Source organism: Scyliorhinus torazame, chromosome 30 (assembly GCF_047496885.1).
Source record: "Scyliorhinus torazame isolate Kashiwa2021f chromosome 30, sScyTor2.1, whole genome shotgun sequence".
Lineage (NCBI taxonomy): Eukaryota > Metazoa > Chordata > Chondrichthyes > Carcharhiniformes > Scyliorhinidae > Scyliorhinus > Scyliorhinus torazame.
The window spans coordinates 26,666,692-26,681,819 of NC_092736.1; the positions used below are offsets into that span (position 1 = coordinate 26,666,692).

General features: G+C 45.1%; 1 protein-coding gene across 1 annotated transcript in view; it reads right to left on the reverse strand.

The window, feature by feature from the left end:
* trip4 (thyroid hormone receptor interactor 4) overlaps window positions 1-15,128 on the reverse strand; it is a 139,662-nt gene that overhangs the window by 72,600 nt on the left and 51,934 nt on the right. The window contains exons 10-11 of the mRNA XM_072493034.1: window positions 10,423-10,547; window positions 5,356-5,447 (exon numbers count right to left, since the gene is read on the reverse strand). Coding sequence (XP_072349135.1) covers window positions 5,356-5,447; window positions 10,423-10,547 — 217 coding nt within the window. The remainder of the gene's footprint in view (window positions 1-5,355; window positions 5,448-10,422; window positions 10,548-15,128) is intronic.

Below are 15,128 nucleotides of genomic sequence, written 5' to 3' on the forward strand. Positions count from 1 at the left end.
ATTAACCTAGTGAATCTCCTCTGCACACCCTCCAGTGCCAGTACGTCCTTTCTCAAGTAAGGAGACCAAAACTGAACACAGTCCTGACACATCCAGTCGCAAATGGTGGTGGACAATGAAATAACTAAGTGGAGTAGGAGGCTCCACGAATACCCCACCCTCAATAATGGGGGAGCCCAGCACATCAGCAAAAGATAAGGCTGATGCACTGGCAACAACCTGAAGGCAGAAGTGCCGAGTGGATGATCGATCTCAGCTTCCTCCTCAGGCCCCAACATCACAAGATGTCAATCTTCAGCCAATTCAATTCACTCCATACAATATCAAAAAACAGATGATGGCACTGGATAACATAAAGGCTACAGGCTCTGACAACACTCCGCAACAGTATGGCGCTCCAGGATTAGCTGCGTCCTGAGCCAACCTGTTCCAGTACGGTGACAATAGTGGTGTCTACTCGGCAATGTGGAAAACTGCCCAGGTTATGTCCTGTCCACAAAAAGCAGGAAAAATCCAATCCAACCAATTACTGCCCCATCAGTCCGCTCTTGATCATCAGCAAAGTGACGGAACAAGTTGTCGACAGGGCTAACGAGTGGCACTCACATAGCAATAACCTGTTCACTGCCGCTCAGTTTGGGTTCTGCCTAGCTCACTCAGTTCCTGGCCTCATTAAAGTTTCAGTTCAAAAATGGACAAAAAAAAAAAGAGCTGAACTCCAGTGCGGAGGTGAAAGTGACGGACCTTGACATCAAACTAGCATTTGACCAAGTGTGGCATCAAGGAATACTAGCAAAACTGGAGTCAATTAGAATCAGGAGGAACCTTTTCTGGTTGGTGTCATATCTAGCACAAAAGAAGATGGTTAAGGTTGCTGGAGGTCAACCATCTCAGTCCCAGGACATCACTGCAGGAGCTTTTCAGGATAGTGTCCTAGGTCTAACTATCTCCAGCTACATCATCAATAACGTTACTTGCATCATAAGGTCAGAAGTTCACTGCTGATTACACAATGTGCAGCACCATTTGTGACTCCTCAGATATTGAAGCAATCCATGCCCATATGCAACAAGACCTGGATAACATTCAGGCTTGGGCAGATCAATAGCAAGTAACATTCATGCCACACAAGTGCCAGGCAATGACCATTTCCAACAAGTCAGAATCCAAACATCACCCTATTGAAGGTAATGCAATGGTGTTACCTTCGCTGAATCCCTCACGATCAACATCCTTTGTGGGGGGTTACCATTGACCAGGAACTGAACTGGAATAACTATATGAATATTGTGGCTACAAGAGCAGATAAGAGGTTGGGAATCCTGAGGTGAGTAACTTCACCGCCCGACTCCCTAACACATGTCCACTATCTACAAGGAACACGTCAGAAATATGATTCCATTTGCCTGATGGGCGCACTCTGAACAACACTCAGAATCTCAACACACCCCAGGACATGCCCGCTTGATTGACACTCCATCCACCACCTCCATCATCTACTCCCTCCACCTCCGACACACAATTACAACCGTGTGTACCATCTACAAGATGCACTGCAGCAACTCACTAATCCTTCTTCAACAGCACCTTCCAAACCTGTGACCTCTACCACCTCGAAGGTTAAGGGCAGCAGGTGCATGGGAACACCACCACATACAAATTCCCTCCAAGCCACATACCATTTTGACTTGGGAATATATCGCCGTTCCTTTATTGTCACTGGGTCAAAATCCTGGAACTCCAGATCTTATCCAAACGCTGGCACATGCACAGTGCTGTACAGAAGTGTCTGTCTAACTTATGTGCTCACAGTTCTACTGTAGGGTTTGAAGCCTTGTCTTTGAGTCAGAGATGAGAATGCAAATGCTGAGTCACAGCTGACACTCAAATACATACAACATTCCTAGGGAACACGTGATGAAGAAAATTTCAATATTGGATCTTGATTCTAACTTACTTCGCTCCCTCACATGTTCACCATTACGTTTGCCTGTGCCCCAGCTGTTTGCATCGATTTGAATGGTTGCTTGAGTTACCCGTACCAGAGTGATAACATGAGTCTTAAAAAAGCTTTTATTCCATTGAAGTCACTATACAAATGCAAGTCGCTGTTGTTTGCCCAGGAAATGAGATGAGTCATGAGGCTACCAGCCTCCATTCATTCCTCAACCAGTCTTGCTCATGAAGATTAGAATTCTGTCTATGGTCGTCTATGGTCAACAAAGTATCTTATAGGCTGCAAACTATTGCAATAATCATTTGGACATTACTTAATTCGTCATATTCAAGGAGTCGTAATCAACCTTACACCAAACAGTGGCTTTACACTGCTGTGTACTGGTTAGTTTCTACAAGAATAAATAAACTGGGCTGGAGTATTGAAAGAAAAATTGTATTTATAAAATGCCTTGTACAACTTTGGGATGTCCCAGAGCACTTTTCAGCCAGTGAAGTACTTCTGAATTGTAGTCATTGCTGTAACAACTTTTGTACATTCTACAGAAATCAGAGGGCAGCGCAGTAGCATTGTGGATAGCACAATTGCTTCATAGCTCCAGGGTCCCAGGTTCGATTCTGGTTTGGGTCACTGTCTGTGCGGAGTCTGCACATCCTCCCAGTGTGCGCGTGGGTTTCCTCCGGGTGCTCCGGTTTCCTCCCACAGTCCAAAGACGTGCAGGTTAGGTGCATTGGCCATGTTAAATTGCCCTTAGTGTCCAAAATTGCCCTTAGTGTTGGGTGGGGTTACTGGGTTATGGGGATAGGGTGGAGGTGTTGACCTTGGGTAGGGTGCTCTTTCCAAGAGCTGGTGCAGACTCGATGGGCCGAATGGCCTCCTTCTGCACTGTAAATTCTATGAAATCCTGGCAGAAGCACAATCCTGAACAGCAACGTCCTGCCAGTTAGCACTTTGTCATGGCTGAATTTTGCAAGTTAAGAAGGAATTTGCAAAGTTTCGGAAAAAGAAGTTTGACTAAAAGAGTAAAAAAAAACAATGTGTAAAAAAAACTGCTACTTCCAGCATTCTGGGACCTACCGGGCAAACGTACAGACATCAACAGGGCACCTTGTTCCCCATACCATCCGTACTCGCTCCTGCACTCCACTGGTATGTTAACAGCGCTCACTCACTTCAAATGGCGCTTAGGTTTAGCACACTGGGCTAAATCACTGGCTTTGAAAGCAGACCAAGGCAGGCCAGCAGCACGGTTCAATTCCCGTACCAGCCTCCCCAAACAGGCGCCGGAATGTGGCGACTCGGGGCTTCTCACAGTAACCTACTTGTGACAATAAGCGGTTTTCATTTCATTTCATTAGGGAACCTACTGGGGGAGACTGCTGGTGCAAGGAGAACTTTATCTCAGAGCGGGTGTCCAACTTCAAGACAGGAAGGAAGAAAAGCGAAGTGATATAACTGTCGCAAAACAATGCTCCCTCTAATATCTTCCCGCCATGTGTAATCATATCAAGGCAATGTGTGAACGTGCGCCACCAGTAGAAAGAACTAACTATATACCATATGTGTGTGTGTGGATGTTCTCAAGTTACCATAGGTATGGAAGAAGAAAAAATACCATCCCCTGGCAATGACATGGTAACATGCTTGTCCAGAGATTACCAGAATTAATTAAGTCAATTTTAAATTGACTAATATGCCATTTCAACTCAACCTCTAGATTTTAAGTTCAGGGCCATAACCACTGCACCATCACACACAAGCGGCATTTGTTAGCTTTTATATTGTAGCTTATATTATCATCATTTGAGAGAAGGAAATTTGCAGTGGTAGTGATGATTCAAAGCAAGATTCAATTTGATAAGCTAAAAGTAGCAACAGTTAAAAGGTTTGCCGTTTAAAATTGATAGAAAACGTAGAATAGGCAACTGTTTTTCACCTCATTGAGTGTTTTCTTTACTTAAAACTTTCATGAATAGCAAGGAAAACAGCTCAGTCATTTCTTCACATCAACAAACATAATCAGGCAGAAGTGAAGTGTCTCTGAATTTGGAGAGAGGATGGCTCTTGTGAACTGGAGAGTGAAGGTCAGAGAGACAAGTGTCTTATTGAAAGGAGAAATTACATCTGGGAACTGGGGATGTTGAGGTGACGAGAGAATCCAGGAGGGAGAATGGCTGTTGAGATAGTTTTTGTGGAATCTAATTCCACCTACAGTTTTTTTGAATTAATGAATTATAGATTTATGAATTGCAAAGTGATAAACCAGTTGACCACTTTTAAAGTAACTGTGTGTCGCAATGCATCCAGATAAAATTTGGATAGGGATAGTATTTGGAAGTGTTCACCATTTAACTTGTCCACGAGATAACCTCACAAGAACCTTTGCATTATTTGGAGGTCTGGGCTAGTAATCCAAAACTGTTCACAAACTCCCTGCAAATGCCCTGGTGTTTTTAATGTGCCCAATATCGTTGGGAACAATCTTCCTTTAATAATTATACAAAGCCAGGGCAGCACGGCGGCGCAGTGGGTTCGCCCTGATGCCTCACGGCGCCGAGGTCCCAGGTTCGATCCCGGCTCTGGGTCACTGTCCGTGTGGAGTTTGCACATTCTCCCCGTTTCTGCGTGGGTTTCGCCCCCACAGCCTAAAGATGTGCAGGGTAGGTGGATTGGCCACACTAAATTGCCCCTGAATTGGATAAAAATTACTTGGGTACTCTAAATTTATAAAAAAATTAAAATGATTCTACGAAGCCAACTGCAGCAGAATGATTAGATCAATGGTATTAACTGGTCCAAAAAGCCTCTTACTCTCTCTAAATAACTCACTAACTCTCAGCTTCTCATTCTGCTTGTTGTCACTTCCTCCAGCTCACTGCTTCCCTCTCCTAAATACTCATTGTGAGCAAGGGCTCAGAAGAGTTGAAACGAGTGAGTGAGCAAGAGACGCTGCGAGCAGAGGCCTCAGAAACGACAAGTGCTGACACAGCTTCGGCTCTGTGAACTGACGCCCGTGAGATTTGGCTATTAGCTCTACCTGCTTAATCAAGTCCAGCTTGGCACTCGGCCATTAATTTCCCATTGTGGGATATCTACCAGTTCTTTGTTCATGAGCTAGAATGGTAGTAAACCTCATTTAGCCGTCAGGATATGTGCAGTTGTAATAATTAAATGGATGGCACATGTTTGACTGTTGTGCACCCTCGCAGCTTAGAAGGACCATGTCCGCAAAACATGGTGCACAGTAAAAGAAAAACAGAGACATGCACGTAAAGCATCTGTTACACTGGAGCGCAAGTGAGAGATCATGGAAACCTTTCCAAAAATATGCACTCTCTGCACATACTGTTTGATAGGCGGGACATGGCTGCAAGACTATTGGCAGCACTTGTGCTTACCTGTTCACGGTACTGCTCTTGAGACACACAGTCTGTCACATCCACACAGCCCAGCAGGCAGCCAGTTGGGTAGTCCTTGGGAAATTCTATGTCTGAAATTACAAAGTTTAAAAGCTACCACAAATATTTTTGGGCATTTTTTTTTAAATCCCAATTTAAGAATGTAGACTCTTCCAACCATTTATCAAGTGGGTCTTCTGGGCAGTTGTAATAATTGGTTTTGTTCCAGTGGTTTGTGAGTGGATGATTGTTCTGGGGATTGAGTGAGGTGGGAGGGATTTCCTGCGTTGACAGTAATCAAAGGCCTTTTTGTATTTGGCCATTTGCATTAGGTAATGGGTCCTCTTGGCTTTGCTTTCATTTCCATTCAATTGACTGACCCGTTTATAAAGTCTTCCCAGGGTGGTACGGGGCTCTCGGTCCAATTAGTCACATGGAATGTTAGGGGGTGGAATGGCTGAGTAAAACATTCCAAAGGGTTTTCACATCTCCAGAGCCTCAACACTGATGTTGCATTCCTACCAGAAAACGCATCTTCGCATTAGAGATCACATCAGAGTGAGTAAAGCATGGGTTGGCCAAGTGTTTCACTCTAGCTTTAATGTCAGAGCTGGGAGGACAGCATTTTGATTAACAACAGAATATAGTTCTCCCCCTTAAATGTAATCTCAGATCCTGGTGGATTATACAATAGTTATTTTCAGAGGGGATCTAAACTGTGTTATTGATCCAAAGCTGGATCGCTCAAGTCAACACTTTTGCCCTCTCCAGTGTTTCCGAGGCTCTTTCCACCTTTGTGACTGGGTTATTTGACGCTTCCTCCACCCGGACACAAGGGACTTTTCCTACTTCCCTCACGTCCAGCACACTTACTCGCGCATCGACTATATATTTTTTTCAGACACAGTTCTTCTCTCCACAGTTAAACCTGCTGGTTACTCTGCCAGAGTTGTATCAGACCACGCTACCCACTCCCTTGATCTGGCTCTTACATCCAAAGCTAAAGGTCGGTCTCTATGGAGATTTGATACAACCCGACTATCTGACAAGGATTTTTGTAAATCTATATCCACCAGGATAGATGTTTTTATCTGAAACAAATCTGATTCCAGCACCCCATCAGCAGATTGGGAGACCCTCAGGACGGTTCTCCGGGGAAACATAATTTCTTACAATGCAGAAATGATCAAACAAAGAAAATTACACCAACAAGAACTGGTGGATTCAATTTTAGAACCAGACCGTTAATTTTCCATTGCCCCCACCCCTGAGTTATATGTAGACAGGTGAAAGGTCCAGACTCAATGTGACTTACTGTCCACAAATAAAGCTAAGCGCATCTTACAACGTTCAAGGGGGACGTTTAATGAATAGGGGGACAAAGCTGGCCACCTACTTACCCACCAGCTCAGGCACAAGTCTGCTTCTCAGTTATCTCCCCGGTATATAAATCCTTCAATAATCTTACTGCTGGCTCCTGCAATATTAATTTGACCGTTGCTTCCTTTTATTGTAACCTCTATAAAACTAATCTCTGTCGGATAGTACGGCAATGGATAACTTCCTAAATAATGTGGACATCCCATCTGTAGATGTGGACAGGAGCATGGACTTGGACAACCTTTTGTGCCTGGAGGAGATAACAAACTGCGTTAAGTTGATGCAAAGTGGTAAGGCCCCAGGCCCTGATGGCTTTTTATTGACTTTTCATAGAATAGATCATAGAATTTACAGTGCAGAAGGAGGCCCTTCGGCCCATCGAGTCTGCACCGGCTCTTGGAACGAGCACCCTACCTAAGGTCAACAACTCCACCCTATCCCCATAACCCAGTAACCCCACCCAACACTAAGGGCAATTTTGGACACTATGGGCAATTTATCATGGCCAATCCACCTAACCTGCACATCTTTGGACAGTGGGAGGAAACCGGAGCACCCGGAGGAAACCCACGCACACAGGGGGAGGATGTGCAGACTCCGCCCAGACAGTGACCCAAGCCGGAATCGAACCTGGGACCCTGGAGCTGTGAAGCAATTGTGCTATTCACAATGCTACCGTGCTGCCCTCTATAAAAGGTTTTCCACTTAATCCGCGCCCTTATTACTAAATATGTTGAATGACTCATTACCTCACGGTTCTCTGCCCCCTACATTGACTCAAGCTTCCATTTAGCTTATTCTCAAAAAAGACAGGGACCCTGAAGAATGTGGCTCAGATCGACCTCGCTCGCTTTTAAATGCAGACGAAAAGCTGTTAGCTATGGTACTGGTGTGCTGCTTGGAGCCATATCTTCCTGTTATAACATCTGATGATCAAAACTGGCTTTGTAAAGGGACACCAATTATCCTCAAATGTACGTCATCTTTTAGACATTAAACTTCGCCGACTGCCTTGACCTTCACTCAAGTTGTTTTCTCTCTGGATGCGGAGAAGGCTTTTCACCGGGTGGAGTGGGATTCTCTGTTTGCAATTTTGGGTACATTTGGATTTGGTCCAAAATTTACTTCATGGATTTGCTTTCTACAAATCTCCCCAACCGCAAGTGTGCACACTGACTCTCTATACTCAAGAGCACCTCCCCTTAGGGGCAACATGGTGGCACAGTGGTTAGCACTGCTGTCTCACAGTGCCGAGGACCTGGGGTCGATCACGGCCCCGAATCACTGTCCGTGTGGAGTTTGCACATTCTCCCCGTGCCTGAGTGGGTCTCACCCCCACAACCCAAAAACATGTGCACGGTAGGTGAATTGGCCACACTAAATTGCCCCTTAATTTGGGAAAAAAAGAATTGGGTACTCTACGTTTTTTTTTAAAAAGAAAAAAAAAAAAGAGTTCTTCCCCTTACCGAGTGTGCCCTCTGCCCCCACTAATCTCTGGCCTGGCAATATAACCCCTGTCAACAGCCTTAAAGTCATCCACAGTGCTGAAGGGTATCCTTTGAGCGTCTGTGTCCATATGTGCCCATGACCTCCTATTATAGATCACTAACACTGTTGCCTGTGTTGATGGCATAACAAATAATTTTAGCGCCTTCGGTTCATTCTCTGGCGATAAAATAGAATATCAACAAAAGTGAGCGTTTCCCACTAACTCCAGTGCCAAACAAATCCCCCCCAGAGCTTGGCCGTTTCATATACCCGGTGCTGGTTTTCACTACTTAGGTGTGAACATTCCGACTTATTCTCTTATGGGATGACACAGTGGTTAGCACTGCTGCCTCACACACCAGGGAACCAGGTTCAATTCCAGCCTTGGGTGACTGTCTGTGTGGAGTTTGTTCGTTCTTCGTTGGCTGCGTGGGTTTCCTCCAGGTGCTCCAGTTTCCTCCAATTCAAAGGTGTGTAGGATAGGTGGATTGGCCATGTTAAATTGCTCTTAGTGTCCAAAAAGGTTAGGTGGGGTTACTGGGTTACCGGGATAGGGTGGAGATGTGGGCTTAAGTGGGGTGCTCTTTCTGAGGCCGTGCAGACTCGATGGGCCGAATGGACTCTTTCTGCACTGTAGGAATTCTAAGGATATCTGAAGATTGCAGCAGTGAGGTGATCGATGATGGGGTTACGTTTGTCGGCAGATCAGGCAGGGCAATGCGCCAGGCAGCAGCTGGAACTTAACCTCAGAAAAAGTATGAGTTATCAAGTAGCTCAACTTCAGAGTTGTAGAAAGAGCATCAGCAATTTGCGCACAGAGCGATCCCACTAACAACAATGCGTTAATGGTCAGATTGACGGACTTGGGCTAGGACCAAGTATTGGACAACACACCGGGCAAGCTCCCCTGCTGTTCTTCAGAACAGAACCATGGGAGCTTCAACATCCACCTGAGAATTTTGAGGGAGCCTTCAGTTTAGCATCTCATACAAAGGACAGCGTATCTGATACTGCAGCACCCCTTCAGGACTGCAATGGCACGTCAGCCTGGATTTGAAAGCAAGTGGCCAAAATTTAACTGCGAATTAGCCCACTAAATCTAATCTCCAAATTCATCAATGCTTGCTGACACAATTTTCGATCGACCAAATTTCCCCCTGGAGCGTGGTAACCTTGAATTATTGTTACAACAAATCAGTGAACTGGTTAAGCTTTTTGCAGAATGGTCATTCATCTCTCCACATTACAAGGATCGCCCATTCTGAGCGAGCTGGAACTGCTGACAAAACAGAAAAATCTGTGTGGGGTTATCGCCTTCAGAAGTCAATTAACTTTGCTGCCATTCCTTATCTATTAAAGAGTTTTGCTGCTGAAATAAGGTTGTCACTTATAATCTGGATCAAACACAGTCATGGAATAGCTGAGGTGGCAGGAAATGAAATTAAGTCTTTCGCAAGTCTCAACTACACAGCACTTATTCTCCTCCTCTCCATTATTTAAGTGTTATCCACATATAGAACAAAGAAAATTACAGCACAGGAACAGGCCCTTCGGCCCTCCCAGACTGCGCCGATTCAGATCCTTTATCTAAACCTGTTGCCTATTTTCCAAGGATCTACTTCTCTCTGTTCCCCGCCCGCTCATATATCTGTCTAGATCCATCTTCAATTATGCTATCGTGCCCGCCTCTACCACCTCCGCTGGCAAAGCGTTCCAGGCACCCCCACCCTCCGCGTAAAAATCTTTCCACGCACATCTCCCTTAAACTTTCCCCCTCTCACCTTGAAATCGTGACCCCTTGTAATTGACACCCCCACTCTTGGAAAAAGCTTGTTGCTATCCACCCTGTCCATGCCTCTCATAATTTGTACATGCAGTGTCCTCTGATGGAGGTGTACAAAGTTATGAAGGGCATAGGTAGGAAGACACTTTTCCCCTTAGTAGAGGGGTCAATAACCAGGTACAGTAGATAGGAAGACACTTCTCCCCTCAGTAGACGACTCGAGAATAAAAAGGTCAACATAACCAATGTTAAGAATCTTCAGATGAATCTAGAGTTAAGCCCAGCCATTTAATGTGGATTACCCAATAACCCGAAGCATTGAAGTGAGCATTCCAACATCACTATTGTTGAATGGCTGCACCTTCTTTGAAGCAAAGCAGAGGTCTGAAAAGATTGATCTTGACGAAGTGATTTACCTCTGGCATGCATTGCCCTATAGGTCCCTTCGATCTCAGTTATTTCCTGCGTTGACGGGCTTTTGGCAGTGGCTGCAATCCATAGTCTACCTCGGTGCGATGTGTACCAGGTCCTGCCCTCTGCCCTAGAAACACAAGGCAAACTGGACTTAGAATCGCAGAATAAGTCCCACACAAAATGCAATGGCTATGTATCTTTAGATCGGAATACTCAGCATATAACCATCCAACTAGGCTCGCGCGTGCCGCAAAATGTACTAATTAAGTAAGACAAATATAGCACGGTGGCACAGTGGTTAGCATTGCTGCCTCACAGTGCTAGAGACCCGGGTTTGATCACGACCTCGGGTGACTGTCTGTGTGAAGTTTGCACATTCTTCCCGTGTCTGCGTGGGTTTCCTCCGGGTGCTCCGGTTTCCTCCCGCAGTCCAAGAATGTGTGGGTTAGGTGGGTTGGCCATGCTAAATATCCCCTAGGTGGGATTGTGGAGATAGGGCCTGTATAAGGTGGCGCTCTTTCAGAAGGTTGGTGCGGACTCGATGGGCCGAATGGCCTCCTTCTGCACTGTAGGGATGCTCTGATGAATTAAAAACTTGCATTTATGTCAAGCCTTTCATGTCTTCAAGACATCTCAAAGCAGTCAACAGCCAGGGAAGTAATTCGGAAGTAAAAAAGAAAATGCACGGTGGCACAGTGGTTAGCACTGCTGCCTACGGTGCCGAGGATCCGGGTTCGATCCCGGCTCTGGGTCACTGTCCGTGTGGAGTTTGCACATTCTCCCCGTGTTTGCGTGGGTTTCACCCCACAACCCAAAAAGATGTGCAGGCTAGCTGGATTGGCCACGCTAAATTGCCCCTTAATTGGGAAAAATGAAGGGTACTCTAAATTTATATGAAAAAAGAAACTGCTGGAAACACTCAGCAGGTCTAGTGTGATCTGTAGAGAGGGCAAGGAGTTAACGTTTCAAGTTAATTACCTTTCCTCACTTCCTACGAAAGGTCAATGACCCAAAATGTTCACCCTTTATTTCCCCGCAGATATCGGCAGACGAGCGGAGTTTATCCAGTATTTTCGGTTTTAATTTCAGAGTTCCAGCGTCCGCAGTATTTTGCTTAAGCTGTAGTCACTGTTGTAATGCAGGGCATCAAAACAGTTAACTTGCAAAGAGCAGAGTCCCAGAAACAGCAAAGGAACAAATGATCAGATAATCTCTTTTACTGGTCTTGGTTGAGCAATAAATGTTTGCCAGGACATCGCAGAGAATGCCCCTGCTCTTCTTTCACTAGTTTCGTGGAACTTTTACATCCAGCAGAAGATTTCATCTGAAAGATCCAACAATACAGGAACTTCTTTAGGGCTGGATTTTAAGTGCCAGTCCAAGTTTTCAGTTCACGTCTCTGCAGAGTAGTTTGAAGACAAAGCTTCCGATGCAGAAGCAAGAGTCCTACCAGGCGGCCAGGGCAAATACCGAAGAGGACAGAGCATGTGTCAACCAAAATTCAAATAAGGGCACAAAGTTGAACAGCACTGTCCTAAAACTAGGAGCTGTTGAAAGCACAATAATGGCAGCCCAAAATATACTTTAACTAAATCAAACAGGGTGAATGCAAAATCTAAAGCAATTCTAGCAGCGGATGTTTGATGACCATTATATTTCTCAAGCCATTCATTGCTGATGGTCAAGATATGAGAGAGCCTTAAAACAACCGCATGACAAAGACCACTGCCCCGAACCCCTTTCCGAGTATACCAATCATCACAGCCTACCATTCAAGCACACGCTTTTCTCTCCCGTTATTCAGCATGTCGGTCATCTTCCCAGCATGGATTTCAATTTAAATTCAAACGTGGGGCCTTTGGTCCAACAAACCTGATGTACTCCGAACACTACCCCCGGTTTATCCCATCATCAAATTGTGGAATGATATGGATTTGGATATGGAACAGAATTAAGAGGAGGACGTTTTGCCCAGCGTGCCTGCTCTTCGAAAGGGCAATCCAATTGGTGCCACCCCACCTAGTGGTCCCTTCCCCATCGGCCTTCCCTTGCCCCAACTCAAGTACTTGTCCAATGTGGTTATGAAATTTAATATTGAATCAGTTTCCACCACCCTTTCAGGCAGTGCAGCCAGATCCCAATAATGCTCTGCATACACGCACAAAAAAAAACCTAATCTCCCCATAACCCCTTTTGACAAATATTTTAAAATCTGTCTCCTCTGGTTTTGGGATTTTCTGCCACTGGAAACAGATTCTCTTTATTATCCTGACTGAACATTTCATGATTTTGGACACCTCTATTAAATCACCCCTTTAATATTTATCTGCTTTAAAGGAGAACAGCCCCAGTTTTTCTGGCTCTGAAGAGGAGTCACCGGAATGCCAAACGTTTCCAGCACTTTTGGTTCTTATCCTATTTTTCCTAGTCTTACTATGTAATGGAAGTTTCTTATTCTAATTAATTCTCTCCCTCAATGCCAGAAAACTAAAGAATTGGTCACTGACTTCAGGAAGTGAAGTGTCGTACACACGCCTGTCTGCATCAACAGGGCCGAGGTGGAGATGGTTGACAGCTTCAAATTCCTAGGTGTGCACATCACCAATTATCTGTCCTGGTCCACTCGCGTCGACGCTACCACCAAGAAAGCACAACAGCGCCTATACTTCCTCAGGAAACTAAGGAAATTCGACATGTCCACACTGATTCTTACCAACCGTTACAGGTACACCATAAAAAGCATCCTATCGGGCTGCATCACAGCCTGGTATGGCAACTGCTCGGCCCAGGACCGCAAGAAACTTCAGAGAGTCGTGAACACAGCCCCGTCCTTCAGACGAACCTGCCTCCCATCCATTGACTCCATCTACAACTCCTGCTGCCTGGGGAAAGCGGGCAGCATAATCAAAGAACCCTCCCACGCGGCTCACTCACTCTTCCAACTTCTTCCATCGGGCAGTTGATACAAAAGTCTGAGAACATGCACTAACAGATTCAAAAACAACTTCTTCCCCGTTGTTACCAGACTCCTAAATGACCCTCTTATGGACTGACCTCATTAACACTACACCCTGTATGCTTCATCCAATGGTGGTGTCTAGATATTTACATTCTGTACCTTGTGTTGCCCTATTATGTATTTTCTTTTCTTGTACTAAATGATGTTTGCGCTGCAGAAAAATACTTTTCACTGTACCTCGGTACACGTGACAATAAACAAATCCAATCCAATAAACAAATCCAATTCTTGTAAACCTCTTCTCCATATAAATGTGCTGTTTAATATTGACATCAGGACATTCCTCCTTTAACTTTTCTCTTTCTACTCTCTCTGGACGAAAGTAAGCTGCAAACATAAAGACGATAAGGAAAAACAAAGGAAGCTTAGGACAGATACCGAAGGCTCAATTCTCCGAAAATCCAGAGGAGGGGCAGCACGGTGGCGCAGTGGGTTAGCATTTCCGCCTCACGGCACCGAGGTCCCAGGTTCGATCCCGGCTCTGGGTCACTATCCGTGTGGAGTTTGCACATTCTCCTCGTGTTTGCGTGGGTTTCGTCCCCACAACCCAAAGATGTGCAGGGTAGGTGGATTGGCCACGCTAAATTGCCCCTTAATTGGAAAAAATGAATTGGGTACTCTAAATTTATTAAAAAGAAAACCCACAGGAGTATAAAATGTTTAGGGGTTCACTTACAAAGGAAATCAAGAGAGCAAAGAGAGAGCATGAAAAAGGCGTTGTAAAGTAAATTCAAGCAAGACCCAAAGATTTTCAATATATACAAAATATATAATGCAAGTAGACAACGAAAGAAAGAATAGGGTGGTGAGGGACCAAAAGGGTAGAAGCAGAGGACATTGTTATAGTTCTTTAATGAATATTTTGTGTGCGTTTTCACAAAAGAGAGGGATAATACAGACACTGCAATTAGAGAGGAAGAGCGTGAAGTATTGGATGAACTAAACAGTGTGAAAGAGGAAGAATTCATGCGTTTAACATCTTTGAAAGTGGATAAATCCCGAGGCCCAGATGAAATGGGTTGTGGGGGCGAAACCCACGCAGACATGGGGAGAATGTGCAAACTCCACACGGACAGTGATCCAGAGCCGGAATCGAACCTGGGACCTCGGCGCCATGAGGCTGCAATGCTAACCACTGCGCCACCGTGCTGCAAATTATTTCTGACAGGCTGGGCGCAGCAGAGTAACATCACTGGATTTCTGCGCATGCGCAGACCAGCATACATGAGCAGACGGATATTTTATGTTAGCAGGAGACATGGTGTAGATTTAAAGTACGAGGTAGGAGGTTTAGAGGGGATTAGAGGGGGAATTCTTTCACTCAGAGGGTGATTTAAATTTGAAACCCACTGTCTGAAAAGTTGGTTGAGGCAGAGACCTCATAACATTTAATAAGAACTTGGATATGCATTTGAAGTGCTATAACCTACAAAGATACGGACCAAGAGCTGGAGCGTTGGATTACGCTGAATGGGTCACTTGTTGACTGGCGGGGCCAGAAACTGCCAAATGGCCTCTTCCATGCTGTTTATTTCTGATTTCTGCACTCAAATGTATATGTGTAACTAATAGCGTACAGTAGCAGTGGGTAGCATTGTTGCTCCACAGCTCCAGGGTCCCGGCATACAAGCAGAATTCAAGCGGGAGAATCCAGCTAAGAAGGGCGTGCAGTGCTGGTCCGAGGAAACA